General features: G+C 39.4%; 7 protein-coding genes across 11 annotated transcripts in view; 3 read left to right on the top strand and 4 right to left on the bottom strand.

Annotated features, from left to right (window-relative positions):
- The first annotated feature begins 340 nt into the window (after positions 1–340).
- On the top strand, positions 341–2,659 carry LOC115766092 (thiamine transporter 1). Its single transcript, XM_030709902.1, has 5 exons — positions 341–939; positions 997–1,298; positions 1,355–1,689; positions 1,746–1,987; positions 2,049–2,659. The coding sequence occupies exons 1-5, from the start codon at positions 728–730 to the stop codon at positions 2,281–2,283; spliced, it is 1,326 nt and encodes a 441-aa protein (XP_030565762.1). The 5' UTR covers positions 341–727; the 3' UTR covers positions 2,284–2,659.
- Positions 2,660–2,869: 210 nt separating this feature from the next.
- On the top strand, positions 2,870–5,872 carry LOC115766090. The gene is made up of 5 exons (XM_030709900.1): positions 2,870–3,226; positions 3,338–3,488; positions 3,736–4,527; positions 4,582–4,942; positions 5,005–5,872. The coding sequence occupies exons 1-5, from the start codon at positions 3,111–3,113 to the stop codon at positions 5,640–5,642; spliced, it is 2,058 nt and encodes a 685-aa protein (XP_030565760.1). The 5' UTR covers positions 2,870–3,110; the 3' UTR covers positions 5,643–5,872.
- A 725-nt stretch (positions 5,873–6,597) lies between these two features.
- Positions 6,598–10,378, bottom strand: LOC115766200 (protein AF-9). The gene is made up of 3 exons (XM_030710050.1): positions 10,268–10,378; positions 9,925–10,162; positions 6,598–9,861 (listed from the first exon to the last, which is right to left on the bottom strand). Exons 2-3 carry the CDS (start codon positions 10,103–10,105, stop codon positions 7,160–7,162), a joined length of 2,883 nt encoding a protein of 960 aa, XP_030565910.1. The 5' UTR covers positions 10,106–10,162; positions 10,268–10,378; the 3' UTR covers positions 6,598–7,159.
- Positions 10,379–10,827: 449 nt separating this feature from the next.
- LOC115766190 lies at positions 10,828–12,879 on the top strand. Its single transcript, XM_030710033.1, has one exon. It carries the CDS (start codon positions 10,983–10,985, stop codon positions 12,471–12,473), a length of 1,491 nt encoding a protein of 496 aa, XP_030565893.1. The 5' UTR covers positions 10,828–10,982; the 3' UTR covers positions 12,474–12,879.
- A 43-nt stretch (positions 12,880–12,922) lies between these two features.
- LOC115766191 lies at positions 12,923–14,952 on the bottom strand. The gene is made up of 3 exons (XM_030710034.1): positions 14,688–14,952; positions 14,079–14,614; positions 12,923–13,579 (listed from the first exon to the last, which is right to left on the bottom strand). Exons 1-3 carry the CDS (start codon positions 14,861–14,863, stop codon positions 12,945–12,947), a joined length of 1,347 nt encoding a protein of 448 aa, XP_030565894.1. The 5' UTR covers positions 14,864–14,952; the 3' UTR covers positions 12,923–12,944.
- Positions 14,953–17,370: 2,418 nt separating this feature from the next.
- Positions 17,371–22,269, bottom strand: LOC115766065 (tropomyosin-2). Of its 2 annotated transcripts, none has more exons than XM_030709865.1 (4): positions 22,188–22,268; positions 19,279–19,925; positions 19,046–19,223; positions 17,371–17,645 (listed from the first exon to the last, which is right to left on the bottom strand). In XM_030709865.1, the coding sequence occupies exons 2-4, from the start codon at positions 19,870–19,872 to the stop codon at positions 17,563–17,565; spliced, it is 855 nt and encodes a 284-aa protein (XP_030565725.1). In that variant the 5' UTR covers positions 19,873–19,925; positions 22,188–22,268; the 3' UTR covers positions 17,371–17,562. The 2 variants fall into 2 exon arrangements, with proteins under 2 accessions (XP_030565725.1, XP_030565726.1); XM_030709866.1 differs by lacking the exon at positions 17,371–17,645 and adding an exon at positions 18,613–18,746 and having other exon boundaries at positions 22,188–22,269.
- A 2,418-nt stretch (positions 22,270–24,687) lies between these two features.
- Positions 24,688–25,643, bottom strand: part of LOC115766134 (tropomyosin-1, isoforms 9A/A/B) — a 30,194-nt gene continuing 29,238 nt past the window's right edge. For all 4 annotated transcript variants that reach the window (XM_030709957.1, XM_030709956.1, XM_030709961.1 and 1 more), the window contains one exon: positions 24,688–25,067. In XM_030709957.1, coding sequence (XP_030565817.1) covers positions 24,982–25,067 — 86 coding nt within the window. In that variant the 3' untranslated portion in view covers positions 24,688–24,981. The remainder of the gene's footprint in view (positions 25,068–25,643) is intronic.

The raw sequence follows: 25,643 nt of genomic DNA, 5'->3' as shown, positions 1-25,643 counted from the left end.
CAAACCAGAAACTTAGTTTGTCTCTGATTGCGATCCGAGCAGCACTTTGAACGCGATAAAGAGTTAAGAGGTTTGGAACAAATGATTTAAAATGGCAAAACGAGCAATATTTCTTATATGCTTATACACCCTGTTGTACTGCATATGAAAGTACGTTTTTTAGTATGTTTGGACTCCATTTATACGTATTACGAGCTATTCTCTATATACATATATATATATATATATATATATATATATATATATATCATTTGCTAAATCCTTTAATACGTTGTTCACTTAGTTAATAGGCGCAATTAACCTTCGGCATATTATTGCTCTTTATAGCAGGTATAAAAAAGCCGCAGTTGCCGTTTTTAATAAGTGAAACTTATTAAATTGCTTACACGGCAATCTTGAAGGCGCTTTAAGTTTATTTTTAACTAATGCATCGATTTTTACTGTGTGAATTTTAGCAAGTAGAATGTGAAAAATCGTGCCAGCGATTAGGGAAAATTTTCGCGACCCGCCATCGTCTACGCTAATCTGTAAACTGATTACAACAAATAAAAAAATGAAAAGAAACTATGTACTTATTGTTCAACTTATAACCCCATAAAAGTATGTGTAATTATTTTAATTATTTGTATGCTATACATGACAAGCTTGAGCTAGTCAGCGCTGTCAGTTCCGTCGGGCCAAGCCGTCGATTAGAAGGTGTGCTGTTCGGGCAGACGTCGGGCTAGCGATGGAGTTGTCTTGGCTAAGAATATCAGGTGTGCTCTGCGTGTTTGGATTTTTGCGCGAGCTGCGTCCCTCGGAGCCCTACCATGCCGAAATACTGCTGGGCGAGTGGTACAATGTGACACAGGATCAGGTTAATCGGGCTGTCTATCCCATTGGCACCTACTCATATCTGGCTCTATTGATTGTTGTCTTTCTGATAACAGATTTTCTCAGGTAATCGTAATACACACACTCACACACAGTTAAATTGTCTATTCATGCCCGCAACAGATACAAGCCAATGATTATTGCGAACGCATTAACTGGAATTATTGTTTGGAGTGTTTTGATATGGACGACAACGTTGTTGGGCTTGCAAATTGTCGAGGTGTTTTATGGCTTTTATCAGGCCACCGAAGTGGCATACTATTCCTATATATATGCCAAGGTCGAGAAAAAGTATTACCCCCGTGTTACCTCCCACACCAGAGCGGCCATGTTTGTGGGCAAGCTGGTGGCCGGCTTGTCCGCCCAGTTGCTCATCAGCTTTTATTGGATGAACTATATGCAGTTGATGTACATATCTGTTGGCTGTAAGTGTGCCTTCGATAACTATATAACTATTATTATACCTACTTTTGCCACACAGCGCAAGTATTGGCCCTTCTCTGGGCCATTGGATTGCCCAGAGTTGAGAAGAGTTTGTATTTCCATCGGAAAGCCAGTGCCAGTGTCGAGGCAAACACACCTGTTGCACCTGTTGATAATATTGCGCCTAAGGATGCTAAGGACGCACCTGAACTGTCAGTTGCCAAAAAGGATCGTGTTCAGCCGATTCAGCTGCTGTGGGCGCACTTTCACAGCGCCTACACAAATCCAATGGTTCTACAGTGGAGCTTATGGTATGCCATTAGTCTGGCCGGCTATCTGCAAGTCACAACCTACATGCAAGTCGTATGGAAATCGTTTGAAAACGAGCCCACGGTGAGTATAGCCTTTATCAGCCGTTATCAGCTGATCGTAATCGTAATCATCCGTAGATTGTATGGAATGGGGGCGTGGATGCCGCCTTAACTGCACTAGCTGCTCTCTTCTCTTTAATGGCAGGCTATTTGCATGCTGGTCGTTTAAAAACGCGCTCCAGCCTGTTATTGTTGGCTGTGCTTTCGGTTCTTGAGGGTGGCTGCATATTATTGGCTTCCTGGACAACCAATATATATTTATCATATCTGGGCTATGTTTTATTTGGGGCGTTATTCGGTTTTACCATTACGGTGGCCAGGTAAATACGGTTTCTTTTTCGTTTCAGCCTAATTCTGCTAACAAACAATATTATATTACAGCGCCGAACTGGCCAAAAGTTTGGTGGAGGATAGTTTCGCCTTGATCTTTGGAATTAACACACTCATTGCCCTCATCCTTCAAACTTCCCTCACTCTCGTGGTCGTCTCCGAGAGTGGAGGACTTTATCTGACCACATTTGAGCAGTTTACCGTCTACGCGTTTTATTATATTGTGGTAGGCACTGTGTATTTCATAGCCATTATCGTTCAATATGCTATGACATGCAAAACTTAATATATGGGCAAAATTGAGAAGGCCCAATTACAATATTTTATGGTTAGTGGAGTTGTGAGTTCTTGGTCGTATCTTAAAAAATCATTTTTATGTAAATACTTAAGATAACATAAGAAAATAATGTTACATGTCAAACAATAATATATAAAATTCTGTGTTCAAGAAATGCGTTTCTCGATTATAAAAAAATATTCTTTTTAGATTTAAGGTTAAAGTCTATTAAATGTCTTATATTCATATAATTCGTAATGTTTACAAATTTATAAATTCCACATTGATATTGAAGAATTTATTTCCGTTATTTTGAATTGCAGTCTTGCCAGATCAAGCAAAAAAAAGTGAAATTTCCGTCTAAGACGGCGCCGATAAATATATATTTATCGAAACAACTAGATTATCTTAATTTTATTTTTGAATAATTGTACAAATTTTTTAAGAATCCTGTTTGTGGCACGTGTTATTTATGCAGCATCGCGAGAATATTGTCAATGCTTTAAACAGGGCAATAAAATAATACTAGATATAATACTGAAAATTTCAAAAATCAATTCAATGGAATGGCCTCACTGATTTGGGCACTTTTATGACAGCTGAAATTCTGTTTAAAGCGCTGCTATTGCAAAAGAAATGTGCATTCCAGTAAAGAATGCAAATACAAAAAACGTATTAAACTCGCCGCTGCTTCGGTAATTTAACGCGAGTGCCCGTTCCATTGCAATAGTTGGTAAACCGTAAAAGCGTTCTGTAGCTCAGAATGTAGAAAAGGAACTCGTGCTCGAATCTCAACTAATCGAATTATTTCAAACTAAAAAGATTGTATTTTTAAAATGCGGTTTATACGACGCGGCTTGCTAAAGCTGCTGCTGATAAGCAGTGTGTTGCTGATGATCGTTACATTTTTGTTCCTCAACGAGCCAGAAGAAATAGATAAAAGCATAAAAATGTAAGTGTTTGGAATTGAAGGAACATTCTTATGTTTATATGCATACATATGTGTAGATACACATTTTACTTGTTGTTTGTTTTTTCTCTTTTTTAATATTCCGTTTTCAAGCGAAATAATTGAGAGATCGATAAGGTCTGCTATGAATCAGGGCGAGTGCCACCAGCCCCACTTGCCCGTGGATAGTCCAGACATAATGAAATTCTATAAGCCGGTTGACAAAATAAACTGCGGCTCCAGGCCGGATTGGGTGATGTGCGAGGTAAATGCTAATTAATACGTGCGTATTTGCTTTATTAAATGTATGCTTTGTATGTATACATATGTATATGTATGTGTTTATTTGCACGCATGTTTACCTCTTGAACGTTGGAGCTGAAATATGACTTCGGTTGTACATTTTTCATTTGAAACCCTTTTTTGTTAAAATGAAGTGGTTACCGGAAGTATCATTTGTTAACATGCTTTGCACATTTAAAAATTATTAATTAAGGGAATTTCTTACGCAGAAATCGATATGTTTTGTCAAGCCCGAGATAACAGCAATACACGGCGATATAACATGCTCCTATACAGATATAATACGCACGTCGGACTACACCGCACGCTTTGGACGAACCGTAAGGATCAAGGAACCATATGTGCTCCAGCATAGCGATTTCGTTCGGGTTGCGTGTCATGCGGATAGCGGGGAGAGATGGTTTGGCATGGCATTGGGAATTCGGGACACTGTGCCACGCCCAATGGCTCCCAATTTGGCGCCCAATATGGTTATGCTGCCAGCCGAGGCAGTTGCCCATGCACAACAACAGATACAGGACCTGCCGACGACACCCTTTTACAATGTTTTGATGTTTGGCTTCGATTCGCTGAGTCGGAACGCCTTCATGCGTAAGCTACCGCGCAGCTATGCCTATTTAACTCAGCAGTTGGGTGCCATTGTACTGCAGGGCTATAATATTGTTGGTGATGGAACCCCACAGGCTCTGGTACCCCTACTCACAGGGTATACAGAACTGGAGCTGCCGGAGACAAGGAAACGGGTGGCATCCGCTAGCAGCGTCGATTCCTATCCGATGATTTGGCAGGATTTCGCCCAGCTCGGCTACTTGACCTCATTTAACGAGGATTTGCCATATGTTGGCACCTTTACATATCGAATGAACGGATTCAATGCCCAGCCCGTAGATCATTATTTACGCACTTTTTACGTGCAGGCATCGAACATGCTGAGTGGCAGTGAGCCCAACTGTGTTGGCAACCAGCCAGATCATCTAATTATGCTGGATTACACAAAGAATGTAAGTATGATTAATTATTTCAACAATTTCAGAATTTAATTAGTTCCTTTGCAGTTTATGATGAAGTATCGTGACTTGCCACGCTTTGTGTTTAGCTTTCACGGCGGCCTCTCGCACGACTCTATTAATCTAGTGGGTGCGGCCGATGACGATGTGCACGATTGGCTGGTGACGCTCAAAGAGAAGTCCCTGCTCGACGATACCATACTAATATTTATGGCTGATCATGGTAATCGGTTTGCCGAAGTGCGCGCCACGCTGCAGGGCAAACAGGAGGAACGTCTGCCCTTCTTTAGTTTCGTATTTCCCGAATCCTTTAAAAAGCGCTTTCCGCAGGAGTATAAAAATTTCGTTGCCAACGAACACCGTCTCGCCACACCCTTTGATGTACATGCTACGCTCAAGCACCTTCTACGTAAGTTTACTTCAGGACCGAATGCGATATTAATATTTTCATTATCCTTTCTGGTTCCACAGAGCTTCAAACATCTGGTTTGAGTTACCTGAACCCTGAAAACAGCTACGATGGCTCCATCAGTGATGGCTCCGTTAAGCCAAAAGAGATACACATCTCAGAGCAGGCGCAGGGACGCGCCATATCGCTCTTTGAGCCCATACCCAGCAATCGTTCCTGTGCCGATGCATACATTGAGCCGCATTGGTGCGCTTGCCTCAAATGGCAGCCGTTGCAGTTGAACGATAGCCGCTACGAGGGCATAATTCTAAAAGCGGCCAGCAGCATTGTGGAGACTATCAATGCGGCAACGCAAGAGCGGCGGAATCTTTGTGCACCACTCCAGCTGCTAAAAATAAACTGGGCGCTACGCTTGGACCCACACAAGGAACTATTGCAATTTAAGTCCAATAGGGATACGGATGGCTTTCTGGCCGACATGAGCGGTCACACTGTGGTGCATGAAGAGTTATATCAGCTGCAGCTAGTCACCCAGCCAGGCCAGGCATTGTATGAGGCCAGTGTTGTCCACAATTTGCACACATTTATTGTCACAAGCAAAATCTCAGATATATCGCGTGTCAACAAATACGGCACACAGGCGAAATGTATTTACGAACGCGATCCGGAGCTGCGCAAGTTTTGCTACTGCCGAGACTAAACCTAGTCAATGCACAAGCTGCACTGAAAAAATGCAGTGGAGTATAACCCATAAGACTTTAGTTTTCCTAATTCTTTACATATATTATGTATGGAATATGAAATTACGTTTGTATTCATGTGCCAAAGACACTAAGCTCTTGTCACAAATTTAAGTTAGTAGCTCTCTTCGTACTAGTTCCTTAGCACAACTCAACTCAAATATTATTGATACAAACCAAATTTTGAAATAAAATCAAAAGAGACTAACTTCTGTGTTTTTCAACGATTAATAGTTAACGAAAACAATTTTATAAATTATGATTTTTGTTGTTCTCAATAACATTTCGTGTATGACAACATAGATGGAAGATACCCAACCGAACATTTTACTCAATTAATGTGAAGGTATTTATGTATTTCTATATTGTATATATATTTTTATTTGAATATTCTCAAAAACTTTGCTTATATACTTCTGCTCATACTACATTTATTACAGATGCATCAATGAGTGTTATTTACGTAGTATTACTGCCTGTATAAATTCGTAATCGCGTAATATTGCTATATACATAAATGGGGGCTTTTAATAAAATTGAGTTTGACAAACATTTTGTAAATAACCAAATGCATATAGCAAAATTCAGATATTGTAACTTGTAACCTGGTAATGTACTCGCCTTTTAAGTGCTAAAAGGCAGATATATAGTCCGGCAAACAAATGCGAGCCATATGTTAATCATATTTCAACGGATTTTTGAGTAATGGGCTAATGGGCTATAACACTTTGTGTACGTTTCAATTGCCAATATTTTAAATGGCACGTCTCAACTGTCTGTCTGGTCTGTTAAAATGTATTAATTATTGCATGTGTTTATGTAAATATATATATATATGTTTAACTGTTATAATTTATTAATATACTTATTTTTGTATAAGTAACTATAATATATCGCACACGGTACGAATCTTAACTTTGGATTGAATGCGAAAGATTGAGCTTTCTCTTTGCTTTCACAATACTTCTAATATTATTTAAAAAAAAAATATGTATGTGTTGTTAAACCTATTGTAATCATGATCTTGGATTTATTTGTAGAAAAATACAAATCAATAAATATTTATTGAACAAAATAGCATCAGATGTAATAAACAAGTAGGAAACTAAAAAGTATACTAGGACCGAAACAAAATATTATAGTTAAAATATGTTAAATGTTATGTTGTATCTAAAAGATAGCCTTTCATTGAGTGGGCGTTTCCGTCTGCCTGCCAAAGTATCGCATACTTTACGGTATAGACTCCTTTATCACCCGCTCTTAGACAACTTAAAATCTAAACAAATAAATGGCCAATACACGATGCCAATACAACTTGGGGTGTACCTAATTCGGGACTTTGCATTGCATTTCAAATGTTAAACTAATTGTAAATTGTAATGATTATTTGGTTATGTGCATGAGAGAGTTATCTGAGTGTGCATGTCGCTTAGCTATAGGCTGCCGTTGCTGCTGCTGTGCCTGTTGACATTTTGTGTCACGATACGGAGGTCGCCAGGAACTCTTGGAGTCGCTGCACGGTGCCGCGATCCAATTTGCACAGATCAAAGTCGAACGTTTTGTGGGTGATCTCATAGCAACCGGTGGCGGCGATCATTTCGACAACCTGTTGCAGTTCCTCGTTATCCTGCAGCGTCATTATCTTGTGATGCAACTCCTGCAGTTCGTTCAGGTATTCTGTGGGCAATGGCGTATAGTTGCCGCCGCCACCACTTAGCGGCTGATTGAGTGGTTCCACGGGCGAATGGCCGCTGTTGCTATTGTTGTTGTTTATTGCTGGACAGCTGTTGTTATTGTTGTTGTTGTTATTATGGCTGCTCGGCGAAGAGCCAATACTGTTGTTGCCCGCTGACGCCGCCGATGCTGCTGGTCCCTGTCGCAGAGATGGCGACTTGGATTTCTCGCGCGCTGATTTGCTCGCCTGTTCTTTCTTTGTGGATTTCAGTGGCGGCTCAATGAAATTGCTTGCAGCATTGCTGTTGCCGCTGTTGCTATTCTGCGAGTTGCGCCGGTTGCGTTTTTTTTCCTCCTTGAGATCCGCCTTGTCTAGCTTCTCCGTCTTGGCCTCTGGAGACTTGTCCAGCTTCTCTGACTTTTCAGACTTTTCGGCAGACTTTGACTTGACTTTGTGCTCTTTACCCGCATTATCAGACGCTTTGGTATCCTTTGCATGCGCACTATTCTGTGCACTCTTCGCGGCCGTTGAGTTCTTCTGTTGGCTGCTTTTTGCCGGCAGATCGGGAAAACTGCTATTGGAGCTGTCTGAATGCTGCAGCGTGGCGGCTGTTGCTGCTGCCAGTGCATGAGTGGCTGCCAGATCTGGAGCCGATTGTGCCGAATCCATGTCGCTCAAGTCCAAATTGCTAGAGCCCTTAATTTGCACCTGCGCCGCTCCAGGAGCTGCTGGTGCTACTGTAGATGTCGCCTGTTTATTGCTGTGCTTACTGTCCGCGTCGCGCTGTCGTTTCTCCTCTTTGCTGGCGGTCTTATCCTTAGACTTTTTATGCTTCTCTTTCTTGCTGATTACGGCTACAGTTTTATCCGTGCTTCCTTCGGTCTGCTGCTGGCTGCTCAGTTCTGTTTTGAGTGATGTTTCAGTTGCTGTTCCTGCTGCTGCTGTAGCTGCTGATGGCTTGTCCGCTGCAGATGACTGTTGCGCCTTATCCTTTTCACGGTCTTTGGGCTTGTCCTTGTCGCGCTCCTTTTCCTTGTCCTTGTCGCGTTCGCTGCGCTCCTTGTCTTTATCTTTATCCTTGTCTTTGTCTTTGCTCTTGTCCTTCTTTTTGTGCTTGTGTGACTTCTTGTCCGCGTTGCTATTACCATTGCTGCTCGTCGTTTTGTCGGCTTTGGTTTCAGCGACTTTCTCGGCGGATTTTGTCGATGCTGTGGCTGATTGTGCCGCTGGCCCAGTCAGCTCCTCTTTGTCTTGGGCACGTTTACCGCTGCTGGAGGCTAGACTGCTGGCGCTCGCGCTGCTACCCAGTGAATTGGGCGTGGCCTTGCCAGTAGCCTTTAGGGCATCGTAGTTGGTTTGAGATTGTTGCGACTGTGATGTTTGCGTTTGATTACTGCTGCTACCGGTAGCCGGACTGTCGCCGTGTCCGCGCTCATCCTTTAGAGCACGTTTATCTTTGTCGCGCTCCTCGCGCTGCTTTTCGCGCTCGCGTTCACGCTCCTTGTCTTTTTTCTCTTTTTTCGACTTTTTGTTTGAGCTTCGCTCCTTGTCCTTTGACTCAGATTTACCCACTGACTTGTGCTCGTCGCGCTCTTTGGAACGAGCATTGGGCGTGCCAGCGGCATTATCCGCCACCTGCTTCTTGGGACTCATTTCGGTTAAGCCGCTTCTAGCGCCAGTCTTTGGGCTGACCGTGCGCCTGACTGAGGCACCAGTGACTGCTGCAAGTGAGCCACTACTGCTCTGATCGCGTTCGCGCTCTTTGTCGCGCGTTTTGTCCTTCTTTGATTTTTCCTTGTCTTTGTCATGCTTGCTGCTGCTGCTCTCGCCGGATTTGCCAGACTTGCGCTCCTTGTCACGGCCATGCCGATCCTTCTTGTCTTTCTCGCGTGGTTTGTCTGAACTGTTAGACTTGTCGCGTTCCTTACTGGACTTCTCTTTAGTATCATGGGAGCTGATCTTACTGCTACTGGATCCAGTTTGTAGCTTTGCATCTGGCGAATGCTTGGGCGCAGTTATAGCCAGCAGATTAGCACCTGCCACACTGCCTTTGGTAATGGGCGGGCCAAAGACTGCGGAGAAAGCGTTCACCTTGCCATCGTCAACGCGCGATTTGTGCTTCTTACTGGATCCGGAACCAGACTCGATCACCAGGCTGCTGCCACCACCCTTCGCTTTCACCAAGTTCAACTCCGATCCGGACAAGTCACCTCCAACGCTGGGTGACACTGTTCGGCTGAGACTGCCGGCAGCAGCAATGTTGGCACCAAAAACGGGTACACCGCCGCCACGCATCAATTTGGCACGAAACTCCTCCGAAGGCGCCTCAAAGACATGCGTTTTGACTTCAACGCGATGCCGAGGCGGTCCCGAATTTTGCAGATCCAAATCATATTGATACATAACGCGCTTCGGCTCGTCCCTATTCCGAAAATGTATCTCAACGGGTAGTATGAAGCCGCCATAGCCCGACTCCTGTATGGCATAAGGTGGCTCTTTGATTACTGAAAAAAACAAATTGATTTTTGGCGCGCAAATTGAAAACACTTGTGAAGGGAAAATCTTACCACGCTTTGGCTTGAGAAATGATTCGTGGAGTATAAAGACGACCTTGTCAACGAATGCGCTTATGTCTGCCTTGTTCACGCCCTGCACATAAATCTCCCAATCGTGGGTGAAGGCCTGTGGATGTTTCTTGCTGCGCAGCTTTGATGTGTGGCCAATTTCGAACTGCACCTTTACTGCCATATCGAAGACGCCGGCAACGGTAACGCATCAAACTTCTATAGCGGCTATATCAATATTCTGCAAGAGTTTTCGTATATAAACAAAAGTTTGTGCAATTTGGCTGCTCCACTCTGAGGCGGCGCAGTGTGAGTGTCTGCTAGGGTTTTATATGTGTTGGTGTACCTTAACGCAAAGTGCCATGTGCAAGGCTAGAGCAACAAATATGAACGTTTATTGATCTGCGATTGTATGATATTCACTATAAAAGTGAGTGTAAAGCTCACTTCACACCAGCTTTTTATATTTAATAACAAATACGGGCAATGAAAATGAAAACACTCGCACCACATACACATTGGGTAATATCGATATCGATATGTAAATACCATAGATAGTTAGACATTACAGCTCTGGTCCTGTACTGAATGGTTATCCGATTTAAACATTCGATAGAACACCATTTATTGACTGGACATTCAAATTCGAATGATTCCAATTAGCACACGACGGCAATACCATCAAAGGTAATGTATTTGATTATGTTTATATAACATAACTTTAAAACTCATCTATATCATTAAAAGACGTACAAATAAAAATTCTAAGCAGCTTAAAGTTAACTTTAAAATCAATTAGTTTGCATTAATCAATACCTTAACAATGTAGGTAAACAAATACCAAAATGTTTTCACCGAAAATCCCGGAGTAATCGATTTGTCTTTCAAAATACCATCGATAATAATCACGATAGTTGTGCAACTATTGGGAGCAGCTGATTTGCCATTCGCGTGCAACTGCAAAAACAATAAAATGTTTTGCGAAAAAAATCGCAATAAAACTTTGGAAATTACAATAAACTAAATGTAAGACAACGCCCACTTATTGGAATTGCTCCAACATGGCTAGCGACTATAGCGCAAGCCAATTTGTGTCCACAAATACATGTGCAGCAAGTGCAGCAAGCTCCTCACGCTGGCTAACAGAGGAAGTCTTCAAGTTGATCGATATTGTGCAACGCGATGAGGCCATCTACAATCCCCGACACAAATATTACTTTTGCCGGCCATACGTGGAGAACTTTTGGCGTGAAGTGGACTTAAAGTTGGAAAAGAATCCCGGCGCTAGCCTGGCCAAATGGACAAATCTGCGCATTTCATTTAGACGCGAGTACACAAACTACCTGGAAGAGAAAGTGCCGCCGTGCTGGTCGTACTTTGATCGCATGTTCTTTCTGCATCCTTATTTGCGCAAAAAGCATCAGCAGCCCAAATCGCTTGATACCCAGGTTCAAGATGCACTGGCGCACCTGACCAGCCTCTCAAGTCGAATGCAGCGGGAACGGGCAGTCAATACGTGTACAGCGGCAAATACCACAAATACAAACAGCACAGCGCAGGTGAATCCGAGCAATGCTGTCCACTCGGCACAGCAATCGCCGCAGCAGCAACAGTTGGACAACTATTTGGACTATTTTGATGATCACGATAACAATAACTCGGAGCTCGATGAGATCATTGATGAGGAGCACCGGGCACGTTTCCAAAATCATACGCTCGACAACAATGACATAAAATCGGAGTGCGAGGAGCCAGTTGATGACTACGAAGCAGAGCCTGAGCAGCGCGTTCATCAACATCAACATCAGGATGAGGATGAGCATGAGCACGAAGAGCATGAAATGCGCACTTTGGCATATGATGCGACGGTAACGGCTTCAGCATCCAGCTCCACATCTACGCCCTCTTCTTTGGCGCTGGAGAAGCGCTACGCCCATTATCAACAGCATGCCAGCAGTAGTAGCAACAACCGGATGCAGCACATGAATCGCCTGCAGTTACGCACATACCATGAGGAGGCACGCGTGCTGCGCTCACGCTCACAGGAGCTGCAAGGTGCAGCTGCGGCTGCAGCGACAGCGGTTGCGGCAGCTGGCGCTGCCAATTTACAAAACCACTCAAATATTTCGTTTGTGCGTCCAACATTTAGTAGCAAGCCCGTGGACATGGTGAGCACCACTACGCATAGCAATGCAGCCGTTGCTGGAATCGTTGCGGCATCCACAACCGATAGTGAGTTGCCATCGCCATCAAGCGTTGCAGCCGTTGCGACGCCCAGCAGCGCTTACCTGAGCCAACGTCATATGCATGTGCCGCATTCGCACGCCCACACACATCATCAGGGGACGCCATCCCAGCGTCTGGAGGTGAACAACTCGTCTGCCGCTGTAGCCACAGCGAACACAGTGGATCTGTGCGACTGCAAGACCGATTCGGATGCCATGTTCCTGATGAGCCTTTTGCCCGACATACAGAAACTGAATGGACGAGATCGCGGCAAAATTAAAATAGCTTTCCAAAACATATTGCAGGATTACTTGTATCCCGACTAATCGCGACTTTAAGTCATTGCGGCTGCTAGTTAAGATCTCCCTGCACTTCTGTGTATACAATTTTGCCTATAGCATGCGCAACTCTTTGTCGATTTATTGTTAAGTTGTTCGATCGGCTCAGCCGAAACATTTCATTTGCATTCGCGTAATTCCTTAAAGCTTTGCTGTCCAGAAAAAAAAAACAACATAGTATCCTTAAATTGTAACCCAAAGGTAGCTTCTTTAAACAAAATGTGTTATAAATTATTTTATTCATATGTATATATAAATACTTTATGTTTAAAACAAGAAATTCATTGAAAATGTACAGTAACTGTTTATGGCTATAGCTAAGCAGTTCTTATTCGGAATCAATTGCTTTAATCGGGTTTTTAACAATTATACAGAACTTGAACTCAGAACAGAACTCTTCTGTTTGATAAATATCTATCGAAAATGATTAAATCTAAATTCATAGCAAATATTAGTTTATTAATCAAAGAGCTTTAGATCACGCGCTATCTTCTGTATCTTATTGTCCAGCGTCTTGTCCTCGTACTCACAAATATAATAATGCCTGGACGTACAATCCTGACCGTAGTACACATAGCTGTGCTTGCCCGCATTGTAGCTCAGACGCAGGCAGCGTCCCTTTCCCTCAATTTGCACTGTATTGTTGAGAACATCGTTGTCGTCCGTTGTTTCCTCGCTGCTGTCCACCAGATTGGAGGCCGTTGAATTGTCAGCCTTTTGCGACATGGCTATTGATGTGAGGTTCGTATTCGGATTGACGGGCTTCGCGGAATTAGACCAAATCCACAAAAGACCCGGATTGAGACCACCTAGCCAGTAATCGCGCCCCCTATGCGCCGGCTGATTGAGTAAATAGGCCATAATCTCCTCGTTCTCGGACACCTTCTCGAATTCGGCCAGATGCGCAGAGAGTCCCTTACAGGCTGTGTTGGCCGTCTTCCAGTTCACCTGCTGCTGGCTATTTATATAGTAGCAATTGTCACTAATGCGCGTAAAATTCGCAGGGCAGGGATCACGCACTTCCTTCTGGTTGTTGCCGGCCATTAGATAATAGATTAATTGTTCCGTACGTCGCACGCGACTTTCCAAATAATCTGCAGGAAAAGAAAAACATCAACATTTTTGAACAATGTTTAAATTCATGAAAATCGCAAAGAAAGGCCGTGTGGATCAGGTTAGTTAAAGAGAGAGACAGACAGACAGAGAGAGAAAGAGAGAGCAAGAGAGTAGGAAAATGAGAAAGAAAAAGCGAGGAATTGTGAGAGAAGGCGAAGGCCACTTACTCACTCGCTTTCCCTGAAAAATTACCTTTCTACGCAATTTTCATAAACTTAAGTTACACTAACTGATTTTTATGCAAATAATTGTCGGACAGATGGAATAGGAATCAAATATTTATCAACTGGCATTAAAAGAATTTTCTAATCAGATTTAAATATGGTATCTGATAAGAAAAAGTTGTTTATAGTTTCTCTGCGCGGTGGTCAACACACAGAGTTGACAACTCCGGTTGTAGATCAAATATACTATATTCTGATAAAAATCGGATATATGTATGCATTTTGTATTTGTACAACTTGAATATTTTCTTACCAACACGATAGACGAGCTTCTCAATGGCGCCCAGCAGATACAGATCGTTTTCGGAAACGGCTCGAAATGTGTTCGGCTGGCTGCCATGTGGCCCCAAATGCTGCTGCTGCTGTTGCGAGTGTGGCGGCGGCTGCTGCAGCGGCACTGGCCGCATATGCACCTGAGGTGGAGCTGTGGGTCCATTGCTTGCGCTGCCGCCGCCGCCAGAACCGCCAAAACCGAAAAGCTGTTGCAAGAAACCGGGCTGCTGGCGCTGCTGCTGTTGTTGCTGCTGCTGCTGGTGCAGCATTTGGTTCGTCATGGGCCGGAACTGAGGATTAACAATCGGGCCTTGGTTATCAACCGGCGTACGCAGATGGGGCTCCAGCTCTACTGCCTCGCCAATGCGGCGCGTAATGTAAATGTTGTTGCCGGGCCGTTTGTACGCCGAGGAATGGTAGTTAATGGGTCCGCCCATCTCCCCGCCCATATAGGCTAGATCTTTGGACATGCGCTGGCTACTGCTGCTGCTGCTGCTGCTGCTGCTGCTGCTCTGGCTGCAAAGTGGCACATTTGAAACAACTAATCCATTTTGGCATCGACTTACACACAACACACACACACACACACCTCAAAACATAATCTTCGAGAAATTGTGACCAATTCGGCGCCTCAGTCAACGATTCATTTGCGTATTTTTGCATAGTTTCACTCTCCGCCTTGCATAACCGAGGGCAAAGGCCCAGGCATATAAACATCACAAAGACATGACGACACACAATTGTTTTCTTTGCGGCCAGCGACATGACGACATGTAATGTTTGCACTATCCAACGTTTAAAGATTCCAAATTGATATATGTAAAAAATGAATAACACTTTCGATTTCTTCGAGTTGCGTCCGCTTCTTGTGGGATCCAAACTGAGACTGAGCTGCAAGTGGAGCTGTGGTTGGGGCTCCGCATGTTGCTGTTTTTTTTTTATTTTTATTTATTTTTTTTTTACCTGCGTCAAATGCAAAATTTCACTTTCTCCGACGCTCTTCACGAATGTAAGTCATTGGGTTTCTGTTTGGATTGTTGGGGCGGCAACTTTTTTTTTTTAGCTTTGTTGTTAAACTCATTGAGACTGTGTTTTATTGTTTACTCGAGCTTATTGATAAATACATATTAATTAAATATCATGAATGGCAGCTATTATTGAAAACCAGCTACTGGCGCATATACTTTTGTCAATCAATTATTTTCATTGCCCAAATCAGGTTTAAAACAGTTTTTTATGTAGATGAATATGATCTATACTGTAAATCAGTTTCAGAATAATATATTGCATTTTAATCATTTTTAATATTAAATATATATGTGAAGAATATTATTTTCATTTGCACAAGTAAAAAATAATTGAAATATAAATATATTTATATTATATATGACCTTGTGCTAACGAAAAATTCAATTACAACCGAACTATTTTTGAGAATATTGATATAATATCTTGATAGCACCTAGGGGCGCATATACTACGGAGTTAACGTACTTCGTATTAACTTATCCAAAAACTTGATTTAATGAATCAAGGACTTTCTATAAGGCGGTACTCTTAGATTGCTTTGTTAACAGATTTCAATAGATAATAGATTTTGCAAGTTGAAAGTCTCCAGAATTTTAAAAGCTTTTAATTTCTTTCTTTTTTTTTTTTATTTTTAGACCCATAAGAATTATACCATATTAAAACTTCTTTTGCACATTTGCTTAAATATATTAAGCTTTTCATCTGATCAGCGGCATATTCATTTGAATAAATAGCATAAATAAATACAACTAATTTATTAACCAATTACAATTTGTGTTTTTCTTGACTATTAACAAATTTGAAAGAAAGGCACATGAGTTTGCATATAATTAAAGCTTCATTAACAAACCCATTTCGGTGAACTGATTTGGGGCCGATTGATGGCTTTGGAGACGGGCGGTCCAGGTCTATTATAGCCGACATCCAAAAGTTATGGAGCGTGTTTCTCTCTGCGCCCACATGCCCACATGGAAGTGCTCTCGAAAGCAGAGATAATAATATTTTGAGATGGTTGCCATGGAGTATTCAAGTTTGACTTTCATTGACTTATTTTGACTACTTATATTAGCCATCATCGACTTGACGATGTCGCAATGAAGGTCTCTTCACATCGTTCATTTTGTTTGTCTTTTGGCTTTTTGGCGTCCGCTTCGATGACGCATTTGTAAATCTTGCTCGTTTTGGGGGGGTTTTCCCAAAAGCTGAATAAGTGTGTTTTGCATTTTCAAGATACACTTAATGTTGGCGGCAAATATTTCATAATTTGTTACCAAGAAGTTTGAGTTTTTGAATTGTACGAAATCTGTATATTAATCGTAAATCGATTTTTACGTTTTTGAAACCATCGATTAGGAAATATGAAATCGATACTTATCGATTAATAAACCTGCATTTAAGGGTTTAGGGTATTTCCAATTCAATAACTCTGAGCTAGAGTATATTTCAATGGAAACCTTTCTGAAATCGACAAGAAAATAAAGCAATACGTATATAACTAATATTCCATATCTTTGAAACCGTCGATAAGGAAATATGGAATTGATATTTATCGATTTACTAACCTGAATTTTAAGGTTCAAGGTATTTTCATTCTGATAGCTCTCAACCATATATTTTCATACAAGATTTTCTGAAATCGCGCAAATAATGCATCGCCGATATCGAGAAATTGAAATAAAGCCATTTTCGTGCAGGTTCTTATAACAATACTCCGTTATTCTGATTGTTCCCGAGTAAATGCTTTTTAATATAACAACTAAGAGTTCTGTTCCATGCAAAGAAAATAAGTAGTGCATTCTCATCAAAGCAAACATCAACATATAATTTTTTTTTTTTTTTGAAAATTTTTGTTTATAAATTTTTTATACTTTTTTTTCGTATTTTATGGGTGTTTTTTTTCTCTTTAAATATATTATAAAATTTCAAATTCGTAACCATTCATCCTTCTTAACAGCATAGATACATATTTAACTCTGTCGCTCTCTCTCTCTATCTTCATCTCTCTTGATTTAACTAAACTTGCGTATCTTTTGTATGTTTATTACTGCCCAAGTTCTTAATATTTTTAAATATTACTTTAAAAATACAAAAATTATTGTTGAATTCGATTTTTAGTTGTTTTTTTCTTTTGGATCTGTAGTTACTTGCATTGTTGCATTAAAATGTTAAAAGATTTAATTGGTTTTGATGAGATTTTACAGGAACTCATCTCGATTTGGATCTGACATATATTCTAGTTATTGTGCTGCTATAGATCTTATTGTTGTTGTTATTTATTTATTTAGAAATATATTTGGTTTAAAGATATACACAATGGATGTTGTTCTTGGTATTTGTTTTGGTTTGCAATATGATATTGAGATGATAATCGTTTACATTTAGTTGAGTTCCTCTTCTTCTTTCGTCCGGTCCAGAGGCTCCGCTCAGTGCCCCGCTTAATAGCCAGCCAATTCGGCGAACGTGGAGTCCATCTCGTCGGCCAGAGACTTGTATCTGTCCTTGTTGATGCCCAGCTCGTCTGTGAAACGAATATTAATATTGTGCGTTAATAATTGGCTTGGAATTGGTTTTCGGCAATAAAACACAATGCAACATTTATTTGAACACATGAAACATAAGTCTTGTGCCACGGTACCAGCGGGTGGCTGTAAAAAACTGTAAGAAACCAAGTGTGACCAGTTAATTATTAGTTGTTAGTGATGCGCTGTTTTGGCAAGCGTTTGATTTTATTTTTAATTTAGTATTTTTAATTCACAATAAACAATTGCGTTTTGTGTCTGGATTACGGTCTGGGTGCATATATATTTTTGGGATTTTTTCATATCTTTTTTTTTTTGGAAACATGATTTTCTAACACTAAATCAGCATTATGACTGTAAACAATAATGAGCATTAAATGACCAAAAATTGAACTACATTGTGTATATATTCAACATCTGTCAAATAGATCTTATAGAGCCCCGGGCAAAAGCCGTCCCGAACTGCAATCTAAGTAATGAGAAATGAGCATAAATGCGAAGTGCAGCAGAGAAACTGCGGATAGAATCGAAAGTTGGGCTTGTTTGTGTCTGGGTAGGCAAGACAATTGAACATGCCACATAAAACAAAGTAAAATTCGCACTAAACAGAAATATTATAGTTTTTTTTTTTTTTTTTTTTTTTTTGATATAAAACATAATTGAAATCACCTGGTTGTTTTGAGAAAGCATAAATAACTACAGTTGGCACTTTTTATATTGATAGTGGAACTGTTTTTTTTTTCTTTTGGTCTGAACTTATTTTTACAGTGTATCTTGAGGGCTGGGTTGTATGTGCTGCAACAGCAACCACATTTAAGGAAGACTAAACAAATTATTTACAGTGTAAATTGTGACTGAATATGTGGAAAATCTACACAGTGGGAAAAGTGCATGAATTTTGCTAGGGATCTGAAGGAGCACATCTGTGCGTGTATGTGTGTGTGTGTGTGTGTGTGTGTGTTATGGGAACTGTTTGGCATTTTGTTTGTTTTGTTTTTGGTGTGCTTGTTCTTGTTTTTAATATCCAGTAAGTTCAGCAAATGTCTGGTCCAAATCGTCGCAGATTGCTTTGTATTTTTCTTTCTCATGGAAGAGACGGTCTGCAAAAAGCATTTGTTGTTCATTTATTTATAAAACATATGTCAAATTAATAAAAGCAGTGTGTGAGAGCGTCCCATGATTATTGTATTAAACCAACAATCAACATATGTACAATATTGTATATATATATATATATGTGTATATATATTGTATATTGCATATTGCATATAGACTGCACGCATTAGTTGAAGCTGCATTGAGTTTGAGAACTGGAATTCAATGCGATATTTACATATCATTCGATACGGTATTGGGGCAGTTATTGGGGCAATATATTCAGATGAATAGTGGGACATACCTTCTAGCCTGTCGACCTCCTTCTGCAGGCGCTTCACTTGCTTCTCGGCTTGCTCGGCGCGCTGTTCGGCTTCCTTCAACCTGATGGACAAGGTCTTCATCTCGCGCTTGAATTCCTCAACGCGCTGGTTGGCCTTCTCCTCGGACACTTCCAGAGATTTCAGCGAGTTGCCGACAACCTATCAAAGATCATATATATATATATGTTTATAATTGGCAAGTTTGATGCGGTACCTTCAGTTCTTCCTCCAGCTCCATGATCTTGGATTCACCGGAGCGGACACGATCCTCAGCCACTTCCAGCTCATCTTCAACGAAGGCCAGCTTGCGGGACACTTCATCGGACTTGGTATCGGCGTCCTCAGCGAGCATGCGGGCTTCCTTCAGTTGGTTGGTCAACTGATCCATACGCTCCTCATCCTGCTGGGAACGATTCTCCAATACTTTGCACATGCGGTTGTTCTCATCGGCCGATTGTGTGGCCTCCAACAGCTTCTGTTGTGCGGTGGTTGAGCGCTCCTCAGATTTCTCCAAATCTTCCTCAATCTGTTGGACCTTGCGGTTCAAGGTGGCCACCTCGGATTCCGTGGAGGTCAACAGTTTCTCCTTCTCTTCCAATTCGGTATTGGCCTTCTCCAGCTGCTCCTTGGCGGTGACCAAATCGACCTCAACCTGCACAAATTTCTTCTCCAAGTCGCGCACCTCCTCATTCAGTTTGTCGGCGCGGGAGTTGGCATCCTTGGCTTGATTCTCGCAGGTATCTGCCTTATCAATGGCATTATCCTTCTCAAGCTTCATCGCTTGCATCTTCTTCTTGATGGCGTCCATGGTGTTTGTGTTTTTGTTTTTCGCTTAGGAGGGAAGAAAACTGGAAAAAGGCACTGCCATCCAGATTTTAGGAAAATTAATAAAATCCTTAACCTTTTGATGAAGCTACATCTAATTATTTATACAATTCGTTTACTTTTCTTACGTATTATACCTTTTTTCTTCTATCCAAAATCTCTTTAGTATTATTACGTGTATTATACGAAGGGCTTCTGCACTTTTTCACTCAACAACTTTATTCAAAATGTTGCCTCGCAGCTCATAAAAATGCACTTCAAAAAGTGTGTTTGCTGTAGGCTTAGGCTATAGAGTATATAATATAGTATTTAGGGATATATCCGTATATATCCATATATAAGCTTAAAGCTAAATGTAAACAGAATTTGGCTTTGCCGAACATTTATAAAAGCTAACGTAATTTTCTATTCCTATTCTTTTTTTTATGTTATAAATACGCCCACTATAAAGCTGGACGATCTCTATTTCTCTCTCTCTCTCTCTCCCTCTCTTGCGCTCTCTATTTCACGGCATTCAATTTATTTGTTGTCCGATTTTCAAAGAGTTTAAAAATAAACCTGATATGCTTTTGCATATGAACCTATCCAGTCCACATACATATAGAATGCTGCTGGCGCTTTTTGGACATCTTTGCCTGGCCTGTAATTCTAGAGTTCCCATCATCCAAATTAACACGCATACATATAGTTATATATATATCCATACACGATGATTGCAATTCGAAAATTTTCGGTTCATTCTATACACATTTCCTTTTTGGGGTCAGAATTTGTGTGGGCGTTCGGCTATACGTAAGGTGGTTATCTGTGTGTGTGTGTGTGTGTGTGTGTCTATAAGTGGGGCAAAGTCATTGATGTTGTATTTGTATATTTAGTGGGGTATCGCTTGGGGGTCCCAGGCCTTAAATATCACCGAGAGAAATGACTTTATAATTTATTTCATTTTAAAATGGGGCTGAGCATTAAAGGTCCTGATGGGTTGAATATGAATAACAAGTCCTTCAGCGTAATTCTGATCAGGTTTGTGCTAGTTTTTTTACTTTTTAAGACAAAAATGTATATCCAACTTTTCCCTAATCTACTAATTAAATTGTATCTATTTAACACTCAATATTTAATAACACCAACTACCCTAATATATATATTATTTTATTATATTAGTGGCCTTCAGTGTTTGTCATATATGGCCAAAACGGAAATATATATATATTAGTTTTATTCATGCCAAATCTTGTGTGGGTGGCATCTCCCACTGCATACCTATATAGAAATCATATATATACATACGTAATACATGCATAGCTATTTCTCTACATCTGCTCTCTAATAATTTTCAAGCATTTCTGACATATAGCCAAAAACAAACTCAAGGATAAATTGGCCTAAGCAAATGTTCGGTTGCGATCGTCGTTCATGAGATCACAAAAGCTAAGCGAGAAAAGCTTTTTCGTCTAAGTTTCAAGTAGAGTTAAAAATAAAATCTTTAAAGTTGTTTCTCAGTATCTGTATCTGCATATGTTTCTGTATCTGTATCTGTAGCTGTGTGCGACAGGCAGGTGTCTGTCTGCAGTTAATTTTATAGAATAATAGAAATCTGCTGAGCAGAAGCTTTTGTAAAAATTGTGCGTATGTGCATATGTATTGGTTGGTGTGTGTGTGTGTGTGTGTATCTGTGTGAAGCTTTTCAACAGTGAGTGTGTGCAAATTTTCACTCATACACACACACATAGACGGATATTTTTGTCAGATTTAGTTACAAAATTCCTTATAAGTGAATTTCTCACAACGCTCATATCATAAATTTTTGTAGATTATGTTTCGCATAGTGAATTTTCATTTCAAAAAGATGGCGAATATATTAATTCTAAAGTTCTTTTCTTCAGATGTTCATTAATTTTATAAATTTTTTGTAACACTTGGGCGTTTGTCAATAGGTTCTTTATTTTTAACTGTATTCAATATTCGCTTTTATTTTTATTTATAGACACATACATATGCACATTTAATAACTGAATTCTTTGGATATATATATATGTATATATATATGTATAAATATATAGAAATATTTAAGTTTTCGTTATGCAGAAAGCAATTTTAACTATGCATTTACCAAATGCATTTCGCATGCACTTTTCACTTCGTTTAGTTTACAAAAACTGTTTTTTTTTAAGTATTTTTTTTTAAGTTAATAACGCAGATTTTTACAAAAATATTATACATTTTTAATTATTTTTTAAATTTATTTTTTATATATTATATTCCCAATGCAAAATCCTGACAGCAGCAGCCGTAACTAACCTTAGCGTTTCAAACACACTATACGCTGTCGAAACCCCGAGAACACTGATGCTGACCAAGTCGCGGTGCCGAGAAAGCGACCCCAAGAAATAACGCAAGGCGCACACACAGATACACAAACACACGCACAGACACAAGCACACCAACGCAGTATTGAATAATTTTTCATTTCGTAAAATTTCCCATTAAAAAAAAAAAACGCGCAAAAGCGCTTTCGCAACTTTTCTTGGGCTGAATCGAAATTTCCCTCGAAAATTTCCCTAATACATATGGATTAATGTATCTGTGTGTATTTAAAGATCTCACTCGCGAGACTCTCTCTCTCTCTCTCTCTCTCTCAGCTATTCGTATAACTATGCTCTCGTTTTTCTTTTTCTTTCACTGCATTCTAGTCATATGCCTCACACACAGACAGGCATGAAAATTATGCGTTTTTTTTTTCCTAATCGAAAAAATGTTATTTTTTTTTATTCATTTTATTAGTCTTGTGTATCTGTATCCATCCAAAAGTGCGGCTATAAATAGGTAACATACACGCCCGAGACGGACACTGCTAACAAGATGAGAATCTATTTTGAGTAAATAAATATTGAGAAATTTTTTTATTTGTTTTCACACGGTGAAATCCTATTTCCAACGTATTTTAATGTGACGTGGACAAAAAAATTACAATTGAAATGAAAATTTGAAAACTTGCGCATCCAAAACGAAAATATTTTGTTCATAACTCCATCAAACTTTGATGAGCTTACAGTAAGCTTGTATTTAAGAACATCCAAGGGGGGTGATGATTTTTTTGCCATACCCATAATTGGATTGAAAAGAATACACATATAGTTATTCGAATATACATATACATCAAAAATATATGCATTCTTGATCAGGATTAGCCTCGACGGTCTAGCCATGCCCGACTGTCCACCTGTATGAATACTTAAGAAGCTAGGTATATATTCGCGTATATCATGCGCAGAACACTTTATCAAGTATCGATAAATATCGATTTTTAGGCAAGGTTTTTTAAGCATTTCTCTAAAATTATATGATCAAGACACACCAAATTTGGTATGTAGGTTCGCGTATAGTATACAAAAACAGAGAATATTTATTATTTTTGATAACCTCAACACCTTGCCATCAATTGGATAAATAGCTACATTTACGGTTTGTAAAGAAGTTTGAATGCTTGTTTGTAACAAAAATTATATTCTTCTTGGTGGGAACCAACAAGGTCAAATTGTTGGTATAAAAAATCCCTTTTTTTATTTTACAATCTATATAATTCGGCTGCTTTTCGTAGATATTTAAAATATAAAGGTTGCCAAAACAATCTTCAAAAGGTATATTTAAAATGAAATGGGCATTAGTTTTATTTAAAGCCAGTAAATTAAATTTTTAATAAATTCAGCGTTTTTTCCCTTAATTTAAGCCAAAAACTATGGAAAATAATCAACAATTCGACGAAGCCCATTTTGAAATACAAAAACCTTTTCCAGTATAGCACAACTTTCTACAAATGTTACAAAACACAGCTGCTTTATGTATTTATAGATATCAATAACTGTTAATTAACACTTGTGAGTGGCATTACTCAACACTGTAACCAAGTTTATAGAATATTCATACATTGATCCTTTGATTAGTCAACAAATTGTCCGAGTATTTAAATAAAAACATTTCTTTGTGAATTTTGTATGCAAAAGAATTTTCTCCATTTATTTATCATAAAAATATAAACGCTTATTAACTGAGAAATTGTATTATTAAATCATACTTGTACATATTGAATTTGTATGTTTCAGAATTACAAAAGCTAAGTGTGTACATTTTATTAATTATCATTTTGTTTTTTTTTTTTTAATTTACTTTTTATTTTGCATTTTCGTACAAAGGCCATGAAAATTGTCAATTTTTTATAGATATATTTTTCATCTAGTTGGCAAGCAAAATGAAATAATTAAATAATTAATTAAATTGACTGTATTTGAAGCTGCAAAAAGGTGTGAATCTGGCGGTGCATGAAGCTACATTTATGTTATTATAAGATATTTACTGGTGGGTTTCAGAGATTTTGAACAATGGAAATTAAGGTCTGCTATTTAGGATCTGTGGTTTTCATGTGCCTTAAATATTTTTACCGGCAGTATTTTGTTTTTCACTCAAAATTAATCAGCATTTCCTCTATACATATCCATCCATTTTAAATATATAGTATATATATATATATATATTATTGCTAAAAATTTGCTTTATTATAAATGTTTTAGAACTTCTTGTAATGCTTAAATAGAATGTTTCGTAGCTGAATATCGAGAGGCATCGCACTCCATTTTGTAAATCTCAGGCTGAACTTGTATTTTTAATGTTGTTATTGTTAGGCTTAATAGCTGTTGAGATCGGCGTATTCCAGTTCCTGGGCAATGGTTTTGTACTTCTCCTTACCTTTGCTGACCTCGTCTACGAATGCGGCGGTTGAATAATGAAATACGCAAGAATTTTATATAGTTTTTTTGTAGTTTATTGCATAGTTTGTGGATACAAATGATAAATAAAGTTGTTGAGTCAAACAAATACACAATGCGATTGTCACATATAATTTAATAAAGGCTTTACACCAAATCTACACACATTACTCTACGCTACACACACAAAAATCAAATTGCAAGCAAAGTACGTCTACTGGACGCCTACAACTATGCTACGAAATACGAAATACGAAAAACATGACGATAAATGTGCGTTAAGTGTGGATAGATTTTGCTGCGGCTCTTTGGGGCGGGCAATGGAGCAGCGCTTATTCCTTGAGGATGAGCTCGACAAAGGCGGTGTCGAGATCGTCGCCAATATCCTTGTAACGCTCCTTCTCCAAAACAAGGTCGTCTGTTCAATGTTGCCAAATCATAATCGAAATCGAAAACAGGGGAGTAAAGAAAATATATTTAAATTAATAAAAATGAAAATACAATACAAATTAAGAAAACACAAGTTTACAACTAAATATATAAAGAAAACCTCTCAAAAAACAGAAAAACCTATACACAATAACATTTTAGCTGACAATCAAAACATAAAGTAAAACTATATATTATATTTACCTCATAAATAAAAATAAAATAAAAAAGACAGCAATTGCACTGCTTGTCAGCGGCAGCGTGTTTGGTCGGTAATGCAGTGCGCCGCTAGCTGTTAAAATTCAAAATCAAAATTAAATGCAACAAGCACAACAAAAAAAGCACAGTCAGCGTTTTTTTTTTTTTTGCATTGCTTCGGTTAAAATTTTTAATAAATGTGAACACGAACATTTTCTGTTCTTAAAACGTGCATCAAATTAAAAATAAAAGCAGGGCAGCATTTTGTAGCAGTTGTGTGTCTTGAGCAGCATATCGATTAGGTCGAGGGAGGGGCAGTAATCGGTACCGATTGATATATCGATGATCGATATTCGTTGATTTAGGC

Source organism: Drosophila novamexicana, unplaced genomic scaffold, assembly GCF_003285875.2.
Source record: "Drosophila novamexicana strain 15010-1031.04,08,12 unplaced genomic scaffold, DnovRS2.1 tig00001062-arrow-arrow-pilon, whole genome shotgun sequence".
NCBI classification, from domain to species: domain Eukaryota; kingdom Metazoa; phylum Arthropoda; class Insecta; order Diptera; family Drosophilidae; genus Drosophila; species Drosophila novamexicana.
The sequence above is the reverse complement of the archived record's forward strand: the minus strand, read 5'-3'. Positions and strand labels throughout refer to the sequence as shown.